Source organism: Temnothorax americanus, unplaced genomic scaffold (assembly GCF_048541705.1).
Source record: "Temnothorax americanus isolate GAGA-0224 unplaced genomic scaffold, ASM4854170v1 Scaffold146, whole genome shotgun sequence".
Classification (NCBI taxonomy): domain Eukaryota; kingdom Metazoa; phylum Arthropoda; class Insecta; order Hymenoptera; family Formicidae; genus Temnothorax; species Temnothorax americanus.
The window spans coordinates 194032-212500 of NW_027509282.1; the positions used below are offsets into that span (position 1 = coordinate 194032).

The 18469-nt window shown below is 40.9% G+C and overlaps 3 protein-coding genes and 1 long non-coding RNA gene across 4 annotated transcripts in view; all 4 read left to right on the top strand.

Annotated features, from left to right (window-relative positions):
• The first annotated feature begins 234 nt into the window (after positions 1-234).
• On the top strand, positions 235-3197 carry LOC143894890 (uncharacterized). The gene is made up of 5 exons (XM_077401561.1): positions 235-285; positions 349-1046; positions 1141-1508; positions 1662-2103; positions 3020-3197. The coding sequence occupies exons 1-5, from the start codon at positions 235-237 to the stop codon at positions 3195-3197; spliced, it is 1737 nt and encodes a 578-aa protein (XP_077257687.1).
• An 888-nt stretch (positions 3198-4085) lies between these two features.
• On the top strand, positions 4086-5066 carry LOC143894891 (uncharacterized). The gene is made up of 2 exons (XM_077401563.1): positions 4086-4522; positions 4625-5066. The coding sequence occupies exons 1-2, from the start codon at positions 4086-4088 to the stop codon at positions 5064-5066; spliced, it is 879 nt and encodes a 292-aa protein (XP_077257689.1).
• Positions 5067-9639: 4573 nt separating this feature from the next.
• LOC143894880 (uncharacterized) lies at positions 9640-11943 on the top strand. The gene is made up of 3 exons (XR_013256196.1): positions 9640-9867; positions 10511-10663; positions 10844-11943. It is a non-coding gene; the product is annotated as an uncharacterized LOC143894880 (long non-coding RNA).
• A 906-nt stretch (positions 11944-12849) lies between these two features.
• Positions 12850-18469, top strand: part of LOC143894879 (uncharacterized) — a 6146-nt gene continuing 526 nt past the window's right edge. Inside the window, exons 1-5 of the mRNA XM_077401551.1 lie at positions 12850-12989; positions 17265-17468; positions 17534-17747; positions 18035-18139; positions 18345-18440. Of these exons, the coding sequence (XP_077257677.1) occupies positions 17268-17468; positions 17534-17747; positions 18035-18139; positions 18345-18440 (616 nt within the window). The 5' untranslated portion in view covers positions 12850-12989; positions 17265-17267. The remainder of the gene's footprint in view (positions 12990-17264; positions 17469-17533; positions 17748-18034; positions 18140-18344; positions 18441-18469) is intronic.

The following is an 18469-nucleotide window of genomic DNA, read 5'->3' on the forward strand; positions in this document are numbered from 1 at the left end:
CTTACTATCTACAAACTAATTTTCAGATTTTATAAAACAGTTGCGACATACATGTTTTTATTACAAGTTTAGAGCCGCCCCCGCGCCAGCTGTTAGCGAAACTGGCTGACTGACGGTAGGCTATTGATATACAACCGTTACATGACCTAATGTTAAAATATCAGCCTTTCTAAAACTGTTGCAGTTTTGGTCCCTCAGCTCTCCGACTATTACGATAACGTCGAGTTCCGCACTATGATTGAGACTCTTATTGCGCTTGATTGTCCCGCGGGCATAGTCAGATTTGTACGTTTTATTGTTAATTCACAAGAATTCATAGAATGCCTTGTTTATATGGGACTCCCGCAGGGCGCTGTTCTCAGTCCTGTTTTGTACTCTTTTTACACGGGGAGAGTATGCACTGACCTGCCTGAGGGTGTGCAATCATGTGAGTTTGCTGACGACATCGGACTTTATGTGTGCGGCCCCAACAGACAGCGTAATCGGGAGATACTCCAACTGGCGGTGAACTTGGTCGCCGATAGACTACGCCGTATTGGACTTGACTTAGAACCGCAGAAAACCGTCATTGTGGAATTTAATAAATATGGCTTGTACAATGAGAACCAGGGTATGGTGATTCAGGGATGCGAGGTGTTCTACAGTCGGGAATCAAAGTTTCTGGGTATCTGGATAGATAACGGATTGAAATTTTCTCATCAGATCCAGGAAGTTCGGAGTATGGTCGACAGAGCGAATGCGGTCATTCGATATCTATGCAGTATCTCTAAAGGCCTAGAGGTTAATACGGCTTTGATGTTGTACAAGAGCTTAGTTTGCAGGGATGCCAACTCAGTTCTCAAGCTAGAAAGGACGCAATATAAAGGCATTAAGACGGCCTTGGGATACCGTAATAGCACTCCGAATAATGTTATCGTGGCGGAGGCGAAGGTTAGACTGTTGACGGATCGTGCGGAGATGCTCGCCAGGAATTATTTATATAAAGCTATGGCTCACAATTTGGACGGTGTATGTGACAGAATCCAGAGGGCTTACGACTCTGAAATGTGGGTGCGTTACCGTCAACCAACATACGTAATGTCCCTTATGTCTAGGGTGTGGAGGAAATGCGCCCCTGTCAGAGCACTTATTGGTTCACAGAGAATTCACGAAACGTTTCGGGGAGAGTTCGAGGCGCATGATTATGTTCCTGTGGGTTGATTTTTCTATTGGACTTTTGAGGAAGGATAATAGTGAATATTCAGATGCTTCTATGATAGAAAACATTATTGAGAAATACCAGTTGAATAATGAGGCGGAATTTGTATTTACGGATGGATCGCATGGCCCCGACTGGCAAGCTACGGGCGCTAGTATCGTTATAGACGGGCAGGATACCGCCTATAAAATCAGTATGTCTAATGTCTGCTCGTCATACACTGCGGAGATTTTTGCTATTAACACGGCGCTGAAACTCATGAAAACAACACGAGAGACAAGAAATAATCACATTGTTATTATGTCAGACTGTAAGTCGGCTCTCTCTGCTGTTCAGAACAACCTTATTTTAGTTCACAAAAGCAAATACGCGGTTGAGACTAGATTGCTTATTTACTCACTCGAAAGGGAGCACAATATGAAAATTGTTCTTGTGTGGATTCCCGCTCACGTTGGCATCGCAGGGAATAAGCTGGCCGATGGTTTGGCTAAGGAAGCGGCGCATGAACCCCCAGATGAGAGCATCGAGGTCCCGACGGGGGATCTTATGGCAATGGCAAAAGAGGAAACTTGGCAGGCTACCCAGGCCTCTATCAAACGAGACTCTGTCTTCAAGGGCAAACTTTATTTTTCCAAGTTCTATGATGAAGAGGCTCGCAAGCCGTGGTTCAATGGAATTAATGCCGAAAGATACTATGTAACGCTCATTAACAGGATTAGAGCGGATCATTATAATCTGGGATCTTTGCTCTTTAGGAAGAACTATATTGATACTCAACGATGTGAATGCGGATATGAATGTGAGGACCTGATGCATGTAATTCTTCAGTGTCACAAGTACGATGATCTTAGGATCAAGTTGGACGAGGATCTTAGAGCCGTGGGTTACCTTGCAGAAATTGATGTGTATAGCATGATTAAGAATAGAAATTGGAACCTGCTTTATTATGTTTTTAAATTCCTTAAAGGAACAGGCAAGATTATATAGCGTGCTTGCATCTGCACTTGTTCCAAAATCCTTATCAGGAACGGTCTACATTGTATGTGCTGGGTTGTCATAAGACAGGAGGCACCTAACCTTCCCTCATCCGAGGGAGATTCCAAACCCCCCCCCCGCGATCTCACCGAGAGACACGCGGCGGACGAGATACTCGCTGCGGAAGCGCGAAAACGCATTACAGCGAGAGATTCGACTCTCGGAGAGAGAGCCGCCGCTACAGCCGTCTGAGCGACCATGAAGGCTAAGACGAAGCTCGGAATGGGCTTGAAAACGAAAAAATCGAAAACGGTGAAGAAAAAAAACTAATGAAAAAACGGATACTTCCGACAGCGAAACGAGGCGGTGTATTGCCGATTCTACCGTTGTTGGGTGTTCTCGGTTCTCTGGCCGGCGGAGCGGCGGGAGTCATCGTAAAGGCCGTGAACGATAACAAAGCCGCGCGGCGTCAGCTGGAAGAGATGCAACGTCACAATCGCGCCGTGGAAGGTCGCGGACTTTATCTCGCTCCGTACAAATATGGACGAGGGCTGTATCTCGGCCCGCACAAACGCGGGCGAAGAGTAGCGTCGAAAATAAAAATAAAAACGTCAAAAAGACGTTAAATATGCCCGCGGGTATTACGACTAACGTACAATTGAATCGACTGGCAAAGGCGTATGCGCGTACCGTTCTTCAGAGGTGTTTTCATGCATGATTCGTTATACCAATCGGCGGTGTACGTCGAAACGAGAGCGGTATCGTGAATTTGGACGATGCAGCGGGTCCTGGTACTCATTGGGTAGCGTACGCGAAGAGGGAAGATTGAGTCGTATATTTCGACAGTTTCGGCAATCTTCGACCGCCGAAAGAATTGGTGCGATATTTTAGGCCGAGCGTAACGAAGATCGAGTACAATTGCACGTCTTATCAGCGATACGATCAGAACATCTATGGACAATCGTGCCTGCGATTTCTCTGGACTATCGACGCTAATTTAAAGCCTGACGGTGCGCCGTGGTGACTCAGTATTCGTTAACGGTTTCCGCCGACATGTCTATAACGTTCACGCTGACCGAGAAGAGCAGCATCCTCGCGGAGCACTATTTTCCCGCAGTGGATCTGAGCGACGGTGACTACGAACTCGGTCTAACGTGTTTTGAGACTTATCACACGATTCCGAACGTGAATTATTCGAACAATAAATTTTATTTCGACGAGGATGACACGGAAATTACGATTCCCGAGGGATCGTACGAGATACGAGCCATACATGAGTTTTTAAAACGCGAAATTTCACGAAAACGCCCGCGATGCGTAAATTGTTCCAACGATGATCGTACGTCGGTCGCGAATATCGCGCGAGAGGCGACCGCTCGTGCGAACGGCTACGAAGACGAGGTCGCGGAATATCCGATAGTGCTCCGCGCAAATTACAATACGATGAAGAGCGAGATCAAGTGCGCTTTCAGAGTGTACTTTAACAAACCGAACAACGTTGGATTGCTGCTGGGATTCTCGTCGAAGCGTATATTGCAGCCGGGACAGATTAATATTATTAACGTAAACATTATCCGCGTGGAGTGTAACGTAACTGCGGGTGCGTACAGCAACGGCAAACGTGTTCACACGATACACGAATTTTCACCGAGCGTACCACCGGGATATAAGATATCGGAAACGCCGGCGCAGATCATTTATCTGCCGATCATCGCGCGAAGCGTTACGAATCTAACGATACGCGTCACGGATCGATAAGAATATCTTTACGACTGCGACGATCGACGATATCATCAAATCGACATTCGGTAGCGTTAAAACAGAGACGAAAACAGAGACGAGAAAGAAGCTCAACTCATCGAACGTTAAATTTTTACAATCTTTGGGATTCGCGGTACGACACATCTGAACGATGACTGAAATTCTTAACATCGGAGGCGAGCCGGTTTTTGACGATCGCATCAAGGTCGAGACTCACACGTACAACCCGTACGCCAACACAACGTTCGAGTATAGCGACAAGATACGAATACCCATACAACAGCAGGATCTGTATACTTTGCCGTGCGAAAGTTTTCTCTACGTCAAAGGAACATTGACGGTGACCAGAGCAGCCGGCCAAGCCGATAACGTGGTATTGGGGAATAATTGCGTCGCGTTCATGTTCGATGAAATTCAATACGAGCTCAACGGTGTGGAGATTGATCATTGCAAAAACGTAGGAATAACCAGCACGCTCAAGAACTACGTAACGGTATCGTCCGACAGAAGCGTGATCCTGCGAAACGCGGGCTGGGAACCACATAATAACGCGAACGGATACTTCAATTTCTGCGTACCGCTCAACCTGTTACTGGGATTTTGCGAGGATTACAAACGCGTGGTGATCAACGCTCGTCACGAATTAATCTTGATACAATCGCGCACCGACAACAATTGTCTGATGGGAAGTCTCGCGTTGGAGCCTACTGTCAAACTACTCAAGATACAGTGGCGAATGCCTCACGTGGTATTAAGCGAGGTCAACAAGCTGTCGATGCTGCGCACCTTGGAAAACGGACGATATCTAAGTATGGGTTTCCGTTCGTGGGATCTGTACGAGTATCCCCTGTTGCAGAACACGACCAAGCACTCGTGGGCCATTAAGACCGCGACTCAGCTCGAGAAACCGCGATACGTCGTCTTCGCTCTGCAAACGGGTCGGAAGAACGTCATGTCCGCGGACACGAGCCGATTCGACGACTGCAAATTGACCAACGTGAAATTCTACCTAAACTCGGAAGTCTATCCGTACGACGATTTGAATTTGGACTTTGGTAAACACAGATGGGCGATTCTGTACGATATGTACGCGCGTTTCTGCAAGGGCCATTACGGATACGAATATCTCTAGCCGAGTCTCACCGTTTCGACTTTTCTACGTAACGGCCCGTTCGTGATCATCGATTGCTCTTGACAAAACGAATCCGTCAAAAACGCCACCGTGGATGTCAGACTAGAATTCGATTGCATGGAGAACGTACCGCCGAATACTTCCGCGTACTGTCTCATCATACACGATCGCGTGATCGAGTACAATCCGTTGACCAACGTAGTGCGCAAAATAGTCTGAGTGTTCGCGGCAACGTCGACGAAAATTTTCTCTCTCTTTAACTCCCGATACAAATTTATGTGAGGGAAAATAAGGGGAGCAGCCCATGTAGGAATTGCCCGTAGTGGCGAGGTAGCCAAAGCTTGGCCGGAACTAGGGAGTTCAACTATTGGCCAAGAATCTGTCAGCCAATACTGGTCCATCATTGGCAATTTACTGGTTGTTGAATAGTCAGGCGTTACAACGAAAGCCGACGTTTGGCCAACGTAGGGCAGTCAACTGTCGGCCAAAGTTCTGTCAGCCAGTACTCGACCAACAGTGGTAAATAACTGACTGCCTACCTATACAGGATAGGCAGGCGTTGTGATGAAGGCCAACGCTTGGCCAACGTAGGACAGCCAACTGTCGGCCAGAGTTCTGTCAGCCAGTACTTGGCCAACACTGACAAATAACTGCGACTGCCTACTTAATATAAAATGCCTACCTCAAATATCTTCTTTTCTGCATATTTTACGAAAAAATGTTTTATACTTACAATAATTAGACAAAAGTTGTATAGTTTTAAAACAAACATAAGATGATGACAATGATCTGACCTTGGATACTCGTTTGAAAATCACGTGAACGTCACCTTCAATTTCTTAAATGGAACACTATTTTTTATTACATATTCTTGTAGCCCTTGTCAAAACATTTTCAAAACATTATAATAAATCTCTCTTTCGTTAAGATTTTCCTGATATTTTAAAATTTGTCGTGATATTTATAAAATATCAAGTAGGTATGTGTCTCGTAAAGTATATGTTTTTGGATGTTTTATTTTAAAAGATTCGCACAATTATCTCAAAAACTTTGTGTTTTCTTAAAAAATGTTTTAAATAAAACATAGACACCGCTGGCATTAGTGTTATCCGATGTACATCATAGGGAGGTTGCACAGTGGGATTTAGTACATCATGTAGTCCTAAACGGATAGATATTTTATAAATATCACAACAAAGTTTAAAATATCTCAAGGAATTGTTAACGAAAGAGAGCTCTATTATAGTGTTTTGAAAACGTCACGATAAGGGCTACAAGAATATGTAATAAAAGAATAGAGGGTTCTATTTAAGAAATTAAAGGTGACGTTCACGTGACCTTCAAACAACTATCCAAGGTCAGTTCATTGCCACCATTTTATGTCTCTTTTGAAATTATACAATTTTTGTCTGGAACATTTTTTCATAAAAAACGCAGAAAATAAGATATTCGAGGTGAACATTTAAAATAGGCCTGTATAATAGCGGCGATGATAATATCAACATCAACAATTACAAAATTGAAATCAAAATATGTATAGTGAAAAATTCAATGAAGACTATGGGAGCTTTCCAGCAAGCGACACGTACAAGTCAACACAAACGTCGTTTTATCTTTCTTTTTTTGGCAATGAGTAACAAAGACAAAACGATACTTGTGTCGACTTGTGTCGCTTACTGGAAAGCTCCCATTGTAACGCTAGGCTTACAATTATAGGTCAGGTTTTGAAGAAAAATTGAACACGCTGCGTATAATACCCGTTAAAAAATTTTTTATATGAAAACATATAAATATATATATAATTATATTTATATATATATAATGTGTCCGTATATGTTTTTTTTCTCTTGTCTAATCTGTGTTCGTGTTCAAGAACACTGTTGGCAAATATGGACTTGGTGAGAGAAATGAACGCGGTGCGAGACTCATCGACTTCTGTACAGGCAGGAAGCTGAGCATCATGAACACGCGCTTCATGCATCATCCCAGACGACTCTACACGTGGAGATTCCCGGGCGACCGATTTAGAAATCAAATAGATTACATCATTTTGGACACGCGCTGGAAAACCTCAGTAACTAACGTTAAGACCTTCCCCGTAGCTGATTGCGGCTCTGATCATAACTTGCTCGTCGCGAACTTCTCCATTTGCTTGAAAGTGTCTAGAAGGAACCCACCACAAAAGCCTGGGCGCCTGGAGTCCCCAGAACGGTCACTCTTCAAGGGCATCGTGGAGACAAAACTAAAAGAGAGTCCGCCGCGGACGCGGACGCCAAGACACGATGGGGGCTTCTTAAAGGCCACATTTGTGATACACTGGACCATATAACTAAAAATAGGAGCACTGGCAGTAGGAAGAAGTCATGGATTACTGACCACACCTGGGAGCTCATACAGCTAAGGAAGGACATAAAAATGAAGGGCCTAAGGAATCCACAGACGATGGCAGAATACACGGCCCTCTGCAAGATCATTAAGAAGTGTTGCCGACAAGACAAAAACAACTTCATAGAGGGCATATGCGGCGACATTGAAAACCACTCACACAGGTTACAAACCTCAGACCTCTTCAAGAAAGTCCGTGTACTCTCCAAGCAATTTAAATCTAAGTCATGGGTTATTGAAGACGCTGACGGGAACCCATTGCACGAATTAGATAAAATCGCGGAAAGATGGCGCTGTTATTGCGAACAACTGTACAAAAACCCCCGCAACTCATTCGATCGTCAACCTGAATGGAGCGGAATAGATAAGGAGCCATCCATTCTTCGCTCCAAAATAACAGAGGCCTTACGTTCACTCAAGGACAAGAAAGCACCAGGACCAGATCAAATAACGGCAGAAGTCCTGAAGGCTCTGGGCGAGACGGGGATTGACACGCTGCACGCGATCTGCAATCACATCTGGCAGCACGGGGAATGGCCCCAAGATTGGACAGAATCGGTCATCCTACCATTACACAAAAAAGGATCGACCAAGAGGTGCGATAACTATCGCACCTTATCCCTAATCTCCCACGCCAGCAAAATATTGCTCTATATTATCAACAACCGAATCCGGCACTTTTTAGACTGGCAGATCCCGCAAGAACAGGCGGGCTTTGTCAGGGGGAGGGGGACCCGTGAACAGATCCTTAACATCAGACAAGTCATTGAGAAGTCCTATGAATTCGACACACCAGTAATAATGTGCTTCGTCGACTACTGTAAGGCTTTCGACTGTGTCGACTGGCGTTGCCTGTGGGGAATACTAACAAAGTTAGGGGTGCCGCAGCATTTAACGGCACTACTCTGCACCCTATATTACAGCAGTCGGAGAGTTGTGAGGGTAGATAAAACGACATCGGGACCATTCAGCTTCGGAAAGGGTGTGCGCCAGGGCTGCATACTGTCCCCCATCTTGTTCAACGTTTACGGGGAATACATAATGAGGCGAACCTGCGAAAAATGGGAGGGTGGAGTCACTATTGGAGGCGTAAAAATCACCAACCTACGTTACGCCGACGATACCACACTCCTTGCCGCGACAGAGGCCGAAATGGTTGCCCTGCTGAGCAGAATGGAAGAGGTTAGCAACGAAATGGGGCTTACTATAAACAGATCCAAGACCAAAATCATGGTTGTGGACCGTTTTAACAAGCTGGAGCTCACCGGAGTTCACAGCCTGGAGGTAGTGGAGAGCTTCAACTATCTGGGCTCTACCATCAGCAACAACGGCTCGTGTGAAGCGGAGATACGCAAGCGAATCGGAATGGCAAAGAACGCAATGTCACAGCTGCATGGAATTTGGGCGGCCAAGAACATCTCCGTAAAAACCAAGGCCAGGCTCGTGCGCACCTTGGTGTTCTCGATATTCGCGTACGGCGCTGAAACCTGGACTCTAAGGGCGAACGACCGCAAACGTATTGACGCCTTTGAGATGTGGTGCTGGAGGAGGATGCTGCGCATTCCCTGGACGGCACACCGGACCAACGCATCTATCCTGCGTGAGCTAAGTATAACAGCGAGACTTTCTACTATCTGCCTACGGAGGATACTTGAATACTTCGGCCACATCGCCAGGAGGAGCGATGACAACTTGGAAAAGTTGATGGTGACTGGCAAGATGGAAGGAAAAAGACCGAGGAGGCGTAGCCCTACACGCTGGGCCGATCAGATACGCACTACACTCGACACCACCATGCATGAGGCCCTCCACACCGCCCAGGACCGAATCAGCTGGCGGAATGTCGTGAGACGGAAGATTATTCCAGGAAGGAGTCACAACCCTCAGCACTGAGGAAAACGACGCAAGGAGGAGGAATCTGTGTATGTAAAATCATAAAAAGAAGAATCTAAAAATAATTAAAAAGATTATTTTTGGATTGTATTTTTTATAAAAAGTGAAGTTTTTAAGGAAATGAGAAAAATTTGCGCATGTATAATCATATATAAATGTAGCAGCTGTTATATATTATAACTACTGTTACATTTATATATATATATATATATATATATATATATATATATATAAATCACGTTCGATTGCTACTAAGCGGTTTGTTCTGTTGAACACGCCTAATGATACACGAGGACAGTCGAGTGATGTTTCCGAACGCACCTCTTCTCTCGCGCGCGTGGTAACCGCGTGGCGCGCGTGCAAAAACAAATGCAGTCCGGATAGCATCGATGCCGTTGCCTCTTGCCTCTTGCGCTGCAGAGCAGATTGTGTGAACGTTTGATATAGTGACCGTGTTATTGCGTATCGTAAGAGAGTGACTTCGAGCCTGTTTTGTGCGTCGGCTTTTTACGCTGCACTCAAGGTGAGTATAAATATTCTTGAAATCACGCCGCATTGTAATTGTAAAAAGAGATATCCCGTGCGAGTAACGTGTAAGATCGTGATTCCGTGTAAAGGGGGAGGGGGTCACATGCGTACGAAAATGAGTATGTAACGTGAGTGAAATTAATAAAACGCACAATTAAAGCCTCGAAATAAATGCCTGTTTTGTTCTGTGCAGTCGGGTTTTTACGCTGTATTCGTGAGTAAAAATATACTTGAAAAATACGCCGCATTGTAATTGTAAAAAGAGGTATCCCGTGCGAGTAACGTGTAAGACACGGTGCAAGACCGTGATTCCGTGTAAAGGGGAAGGGGTGACGCGCGTACGAAAATGAGTGTATGTGACGTGAGTGAAATTAATAAAACGCAATTGAAGCCTCGAAGTAAATGCCTGTTTCGTTCTGTGCAGTCGGCTTTTTACGCTGTATTCGTGAGTAAAAATATATTTGAAAAATACGCCGCATTGTAATTGTAAAAAGAGGTATCCCGTGCGAGTAACGTGTAAGACCGTGATTCCGTGTAAAGGGGAAGGAGTGACGCGCGTACGAAAATGAGTGTATGTGACGTGAAATTAATAAAACGCAATTGAAGCCTCGAAGTAAATGCCGTCGTCTTTTCCGCAGCAGTAACGTGAACATTTGGTGAAGATCATTGCGTATCGTTGAGTGATCTTGCGTTTGCTTCTCATCCTCGACCAAGATCACTCTCATCATCTTCGAGGATCCTGTCTCATTCTTTGTAGCCGCCTTTGAAACTTAACCCGTATTGTGTCATTGGTACGTAAAACTATAAGTAGATAATATGTCGCATTTTTATCATTTTTAGGGCTCCCGTACAAGAATGTTCGTTACGTTACGTTTTTTAAAAGGCAATTAATGAAAGTACATGTGACAAAAATGAAATTATTAAGAGATGCAATTAAAGTCTCAAAATTAATACCATTGTTTCTTTCGCAGGAGCTGAACATTTCGTGCAGTGAACGTTTGATTGATCGCATTTGTTGCTGCCTATCACTAGTAGTCCCCCCTCCCCCTGCCAGTCACGTTCAAAATAAATATTTTATTAGTTCCTGTTACCGTTCTGATTGAATTTGTAGAGGTAAGAATATACGTGGAGAATATGTCGCATTATTATAAAGTTAAAAAGTATCGCGAATTAAGGACAGGGTGTATGAGTATGAACGAAAGTAAAGATTACGAAAAAGAAAAAAGTACTAATAACGAAGCAAGCAGTAGCATATATACTATTAGTAACGGAGAGATAATAGATGCAGACAATTTGTCAAATAAAAGCGGTTGTAATGAAAGTCAATTAAATATTATTAGTAACGAGGCAAGCACTAGTAATTATACTGTTAATAACGAAGAGAATATAGATCAATTATCCGATGTCAGTGATTCTGTAAGAGCATTGCTCAATGACTCACCTACATCGCAAACACCTATTAATGAAAAAATCAAGCAATGGACTTTGCGAAATTTAGATACCTTACGGTTAAATGTAGTTTCAGAGTTACTATTCATATTGAGGGAAGAGGGACATACATCCTTACCTCAAACAGCTCAGACTTTATTAAGCACAAAACATAGTCGGGTTTTGCAAGTAATGTTTAGTAATCGGGAAACTGAGGGAGCATACATGTATCTAGGAATTCAGAACGGGTTGGAAAAAATAATTTCGCCTGATGCGTATAGTGAAGATGAAATTCCTGTATTTATTCATATAGACGGAATGCAAATATATCAAAATTCTCAAATTCAAGTGTGGCCAATAAGTGTTAAAATCTGTCACCCAAAATACGATTGTAAACCTTTTGTCGCAGGTATATTTTGTGGGGATTCCAAACCACGAAGTAGCAATGATTATCTTCATGATTTTGTTGAAGAAGCAAAACACTTAATAAATAATGGCATTGAATTACACGGGACAAGATATTCTTTTAAAATTAATGCTATAATTGCAGACAGTCCCGCGAGAGCATTTATAAAATGTTGCAAACCACCGAATTCTTTTTTTGCTTGCGAGAGATGTACAACCAAGAGGATATCTGTAAGAAAAAAACGTTCGGTTAAAAGGGTTTATCCTGAGATGAATAGTAGAAAGCGAAGTAAAGAATCTTTTTTACAGAAAAAACAGCCAGAACATCATAAAGAAAATGTAGAGTCAGCATTGTTGCAATTGCCAGATTTTAATGTGATTAATTCTATCGTTATTGATTCCATGCATCTGTTGTATTGTGGGGTAATGAAATTTTTGTTAGAAAAATGGATTGTAAAGACGAATGTGGCAGGACTTAAAAAACAACAGGTGCGTTATCTTAAAGACTTAATGACTTCCATCACTCCCGACATACCGTGTGAATTTCAGCGCCAAAAATTCTACATAAACGCGATACCTAGGGCGGTATTCATAGTCCGTTCTCAAAACAGTACTTAAGACTGCCTTGATGAAGACCGTCTTATCCAAATCAGATCATCTCGAGGATGCTACATTTCATAGTGACGAAATAAGACGGTCTTTGCGAAGAAGTTTTTGCCTAAGAAGTTCTTATTTGATTTAGAGTCAACTTCGCGAAGATATGCTTAAAATAGTGCTTATTTAGGAATCGGCTGTTTCCGTGATATTTCTGTACGTTCCACCAATGAGAACATTGCATTCTTCTGTATCTGCACCATGACTTAAGTAGAAGGATCAAGAATCTTGTATCGCTCGACACCCTCATTCTTTCGCACAACGTGATACGATCGAAGGACCGAAGATTTCAGTGGAACATTGCATTTTTCTGTGTCCGCACCATAACCTAAGTAGAAGAATCGAGAATTTCGACTACCGCTCGACACCCTCATTTTTTGCACATCGTGATATTCGTGATACGAAGGACCGAGGATTTCGGTGGAACATTGCATTTTCTGTACCATAACCTAAGTAGAAGGATCGAGAATCTCGACTACCGCTCAACACACTCATTCTTTTGCACATTGTAATACGAAGGACCGAGGATTTCGTGGATTTCGGTGAAAGTCACTCGGAATACAGGGCCTGTTGCACACGCTCTTGATCTTGTATATTCCACAGGATTGACACCTCCTACCTGTTGTTCACGTAAGTTGATAATTAGAGCGCCAATTACAGAGAGAACATGTATATTGCCTCAAAAAATAATTGTTGCACTACATTGAAAAATCTTTACATTGTGTCAATTAGAAAAGAATGTATAATAACAATTTTATAAGATTAAAAAATTTTATTTAAATTTAACAAGGGAATACAAGATATTTAAATACAAAGTTATTTACATGTGTATTTTTTAATGGCCACAAAGAATTACAGAAGTAACAGTACAAAATAAAAATATTTTATTAAAATACATAAATTTTTCTTGTAAAAAAACTTGGCGCTGCTAGACCTTTTAAATAAATAAAAACAACAATAAATAAAAATAATTCAGAGAAAAATACAATGGGAGTAATATTAAATGATTATCAGCGTGGATGTGGGAGTGAGTGATATGGGTGTGCGTGACTACGCGGACGGCGGATAATGCGGCTTATAATTAAGTATAGAATAAGTTTATTTATTTATTTAAAATTTTGAGGTCTAGCAGCGCCAAGTTTTTTTACAAGAAAAATTTATGTATTTTAATAAAATATTTTTATTTTGTACTGTTACTTCTGTAATTCTTTGTGGCCATTAAAAAATACACATGTAAATAACTTTGTATTTAAATATCTTGTATTCCCTTGTTAAATTTAAATAAAATTTTTTAATCTTATAAAATTGTTATTATACATTCTTTTCTAATTGACACAATGTAAAGATTTTTCAATGTAGTGCAACAATTATTTTTTGAGGCAATATACATGTTCTCTCTGTAATTGGCGCTCTAACTTAAAGAGATATCATTTCTTTTTTGTAATTGTAATAGATCACTTGAAGCGCGACTCTTCTTTTTGATAAGCTAACATAATTTTGTGACGTGTATCACTTGGGTTATAATTTTTCGGAAATAAAGATACTATTGCTTAGATTTTTTCGAGATTTTTTGAGATATAAAGATCTACCACTTGTTACTTAGGTTTTTTCGAGGTATAATACTACCACTTTCTTTTTTTTTTTAGGTAACAACATATACACTACTATACGTGTACTTGGCGCCTTTTTTTACCTTTTTTTAAAAAAGGTAATTTTGTGCGGTTAAAACGCCTTTTTGTAGTATATTACGCATTGTATAAACAGTATGTACAGGATAAAGCTATTTGGAGGTATAATACTACCACTTTGTTTTTTTCGAGGTAACAACATAACAGGGTAACAACATAATACATATACACTATTATGTGTGTACTTGGCGCTCATTTTACCTTTTTTTTTAAAAAGGTAATTTTGTACGGATATCACGCCTTTTTGTAGTGTTACGCAACTTAATCTTATAAACAATATATCTTATAATTTCATAAACCGTATATAATACAAGGTATGAAGCTAAAAGTGTTACGGACTATTATTTCTAAAAAAAACAACAATTTAATATTTTGCTCAGTTTTTTAAAAATAATAATCTGTAACCCTTTTAGTTGTACACCTTGTATATATTTTTCAATTTCAACATAAAACATAATCGCAATAAAGCATGATTAATGTTAATAAGTCGTTAACTGTAAAATTCTTTATTTATTTTTACTTGCGTGTCTTACTGAATGTTGTTCGCAACTGTATATGTACCGATATCTTCAGGTATCGATATTTTTGATAATTATTTTTACGTCAGACATAATTTTAATTCATCCAATTTTTATTATGTCTAAACATAATTTTTGTCCAATTTTTATTATGTCTAGACATAATTTTAATTCAGCGATTTTTATTATGTCATGACATAATTTTAATTCTGCCGCTAGGGAAATTTTAAGTCGATTTTTATGAATCAAGCTTGAATTCAATGTTTAGGTGTCCCAGGTTGCCGATGACGAGGTCCACATAGCGCGCTCTATAGTTTTCGGTGTCCAGGTGTATTAATACCTTGAATTTGATGGCCACGTGTTCCAAGTTGCCGATGACGAGGTCCACATAGTGCGCTTCGTAGTTTTCGGTGTCTACATGTATTAATACCTCGAATTCGATATCTACGTGTCCTACATTGGGTGCGTTCAGCCGATACTTTGCTAGCCTAGCAATCGTGAGCAGTCGCTTGTTTTCGCTCGTTTCCTCTTTTTTGACTTACTGGATTAAAAAGAGAAGAAACGAGCAAAAACGAGCAACTGCTCACGATTGCTAGGCTAGCGGAGTATCGGCTGAACGCACCCATTCAGATTTAAAGTTATTAATACACCTAGACACCAAAAACTATGAAGCGCACTATGTGGACCTCGTCATCAGCAACCTGGGACACCTAGACATCAATTTCAAGGTATTAATACACGTAGACACCGAAAACTACGGAGCGCAATATGTGGACCTTGTCATCGGCAACCTGGGACACCTAAACATTGAATTCAACATATTATTACACCTGGACACCGAAAACTACGAAGCGCACTATGTGGACCTCGTCATCGGCAACCTGGGACACGTAGACATCAAATTCAACGTACGATTACACCTGGACACCGGAAACTATGAAGCGCACTATCTGAATCCCGTCATCGGCCACCTGGGATACGTGGACATCGAATTCAAAATATTAATACACGTAGACACCGAAAACTACGGAGCGCACTATGTGGACCTTGTCATCGGCAACCTGGGACACCTAGACATCGCATTCAACGTACGATTACACCTGGACACCGAAAACTACGAAGCGCACTGTGTGGACCTCGTCATCGGCAACCTGGGACACGTGAACATCGAATTCAACGTATTATTACACCTGGACACCGAAAACTACGAAGCGCACTGTGTGGACCTCGTCATCGGCAACCTGGGACACGTGAACATCGAATTCAACGTATTATTACACCTGGACACCGAAAACTACGAAGCGCACTGTGTGGACCTCGTCATCGGCAACCTGGGACACGTGGACATCGAATTCAAGGTATTAATACACGTAGACACCGAAAACTACGGAGCGCACTATGTGGACCTCGTCATCGGCAACCTGGGACACCTAGACATCGAATTCAACGTACGATTACACCTGGACACCGAAAACTACGAAGCGCACTGTGTGGACCTCGTCATCGGCAACGTGGGACACGTGGACATCGAATTCAACGTACGATTCACCTGGACACCGAAAACTATGAAGCGCACTATCTGGATCTTGTCATCGGCAACCTGGGACACGTGGACATCGAATTCAAGATATTAATAGACGTAGACACCAAAAACTACGGAGCGCACTATGTGGACCTCGTCATCGGCAACCTGGGACACGTAGACATCGAATTCAACGTATTATTCACCTGGACACCGAAATCTATGAAGCGCATTATCTGGATCCCGTCATCGGCAACCTGGGACACGTGGACATCGAATTCAAGATATTAATACACGTAGACACCAAAAACTACGGAGCGCACTATGTGGACCTCGTCATCAGCAACCTGGGACACGTAGACATCGAATTCAACGTATTATTACACCTGGACACCGAAAACTATAAAGCGCACTATCTGGACCTTGTCATCGGCAACCTGGGATACATAGACATCAAATTCAAGCTTGATTCATAAGAATCGACTTAAAAATTCCCTAGCGGCACTTTCTGCCAAGCATAGAGAACCTACTTTTCCGTTGACTCAATATTTATTATATATATACCTAATTTTTACTTAAATAGAAATCTTCCTCCTGACCGATAATTTTATCGACCTAATTTTGAAATACGCGCGCGATATCGAAACTGGCGATACCTGCGCCGCCAGCGTCGAAAAAGTGAAAGGGACGTTTCTCTGATAATCATAATAATATTGAATGAGAGCGTTAGGAGGAGGAGTATCTTAAAAATAAATTTTTACATTTGGACTTTGCGTTGCAATATCTCCGCTCGTAAGGCACGTAGCGGAATATTATGAGAGAAACCCCCCCCCCCCCTAATTGGACCCCAAGCTATCGATCAAGCCTACTTAGAACTTGATCCGTTCACTCGTTATCGAGATCTCAACATCTCGGGTACTCGCAACCCGTCGCGTCGCGTAAAAGAGTCACGGTCGGTCTCGCTCCGCGTGTACTTGGCGCGAGACACTACCGTGTCTCTTGATCACGCACGGTTTATGTAATGCATGTCAATTTGTAATCAAATATTATTTTTAATTTACTGAATCTTAAGATTATTTCCATATTTTTAATTATATTTTAGTTGGACAAATATAAAGTGATATTTATTTAAATCTCATTTAATCATTTTTATATTTAAATATTGTATTATTTACAGATAATGTCATGCACAGAGAAGCCTAGTTCAAGTAAAAACAAACATTATACGTTGATGGAGAGAAAAGTATTTTTACTAATACTTGAAAAATATAAAAATGTAATAGAAATAAAGAAAAGTGATGCTACAACATTAAAAGATAAAGATATCGCATGGAATAACATATGTGAAGAATATAACGAATCAACATTAATTTCTCAAGAGGTAAGAACTATAATTCTAATATAATATATGCTTTAATACATTGTTATACAAAATTATGGTTACAGAGAAATGTGCAACAGTTAAAAAAATTGTGGGGAAACTTAAAGCAAACTCAAAGAGATGCCTTAACCAAAGAGAAACAATCACGCCTCGCAACTGGTGGAGGACCACAGGAAGCAGACACAAACGTTGATCCTGATATCCTTAATATTGCACCGCATCTTATGAAAACTGCACCAGTGCTCTTCTCATCAAACATGACTGAAACAGAAATTGAAGGTAAGTCTAAAATTAATAATATTGATCTAAAGTAAACTGAGATTATTTTTGAGCTAAAGTATCTCAAAATGTGACGTGATAGAGCAATTTCATTAACGGTTTCATTTTTAACGACAAAAAATTTTTTTAAAAATTTTTAATTTGTGGGACAGTGTTATCTATTATATTTATTGATATTACTTCTAATCTATATATATAGATTATATCTATTGATTTATATCTATCGAATCTTTTCTGATATTAATGTGTTTTACTCTTGTTTTATTAACTTTATATATGCATTTCAGAAAAACGTGACTTGACATTTAACATAATGTCTGCTAATGAAAGTGCAGATATATTAGACAGTTTGGCGAATGATGACAGCGATCTAAAAATTGTTGATTCACAAGGTATTTATTACACAAGTTATATGTTTGAATGCTATTGTATTTTAATATTTCTTTATAATATGTATGAAATATAATAACAAAACTACTTTTTTCTTTAAAATTAACTATATCATCTCTGAGCTTTTGCCAATGTAAACCTATTGAGTTTTTTCTGATGTCAATCTGTTTTACTTCTATTTCATTAACTTTTATTTATGTATTTCAGATAAACACGAGTTTGCATTCAATATAATATCTAGTAATAAAAATGTAAATAAAGTAGACAATGATGAGAGCGATATAAAAATTGGTGATTTACAAGGTATATATTACATAAGTTATATGTTTAAA

Excerpts from the sequence above, each read along its gene's own strand:
- LOC143894891 (XM_077401563.1), top strand. The coding sequence starts at position 4,086 with ATGACTGAAATTCTTAACATCGGAGGCGAGCCGGTTTTTGACGATCGC. Across the intron at positions 4,523-4,624 it reads TTCTGCGTACCGCTCAACCT|TCTCGCGTTGGAGCCTACTG; the intron begins GTTACTGGGATT and ends TCTGATGGGAAG.
- LOC143894890 (XM_077401561.1), top strand. The coding sequence starts at position 235 with ATGATTGAGACTCTTATTGCGCTTGATTGTCCCGCGGGCATAGTCAGA. Across the intron at positions 1,047-1,140 it reads AGGGCTTACGACTCTGAAAT|AGAATTCACGAAACGTTTCG; the intron begins GTGGGTGCGTTA and ends ATTGGTTCACAG. Across the intron at positions 1,509-1,661 it reads CATTGTTATTATGTCAGACT|GGAATAAGCTGGCCGATGGT; the intron begins GTAAGTCGGCTC and ends TTGGCATCGCAG.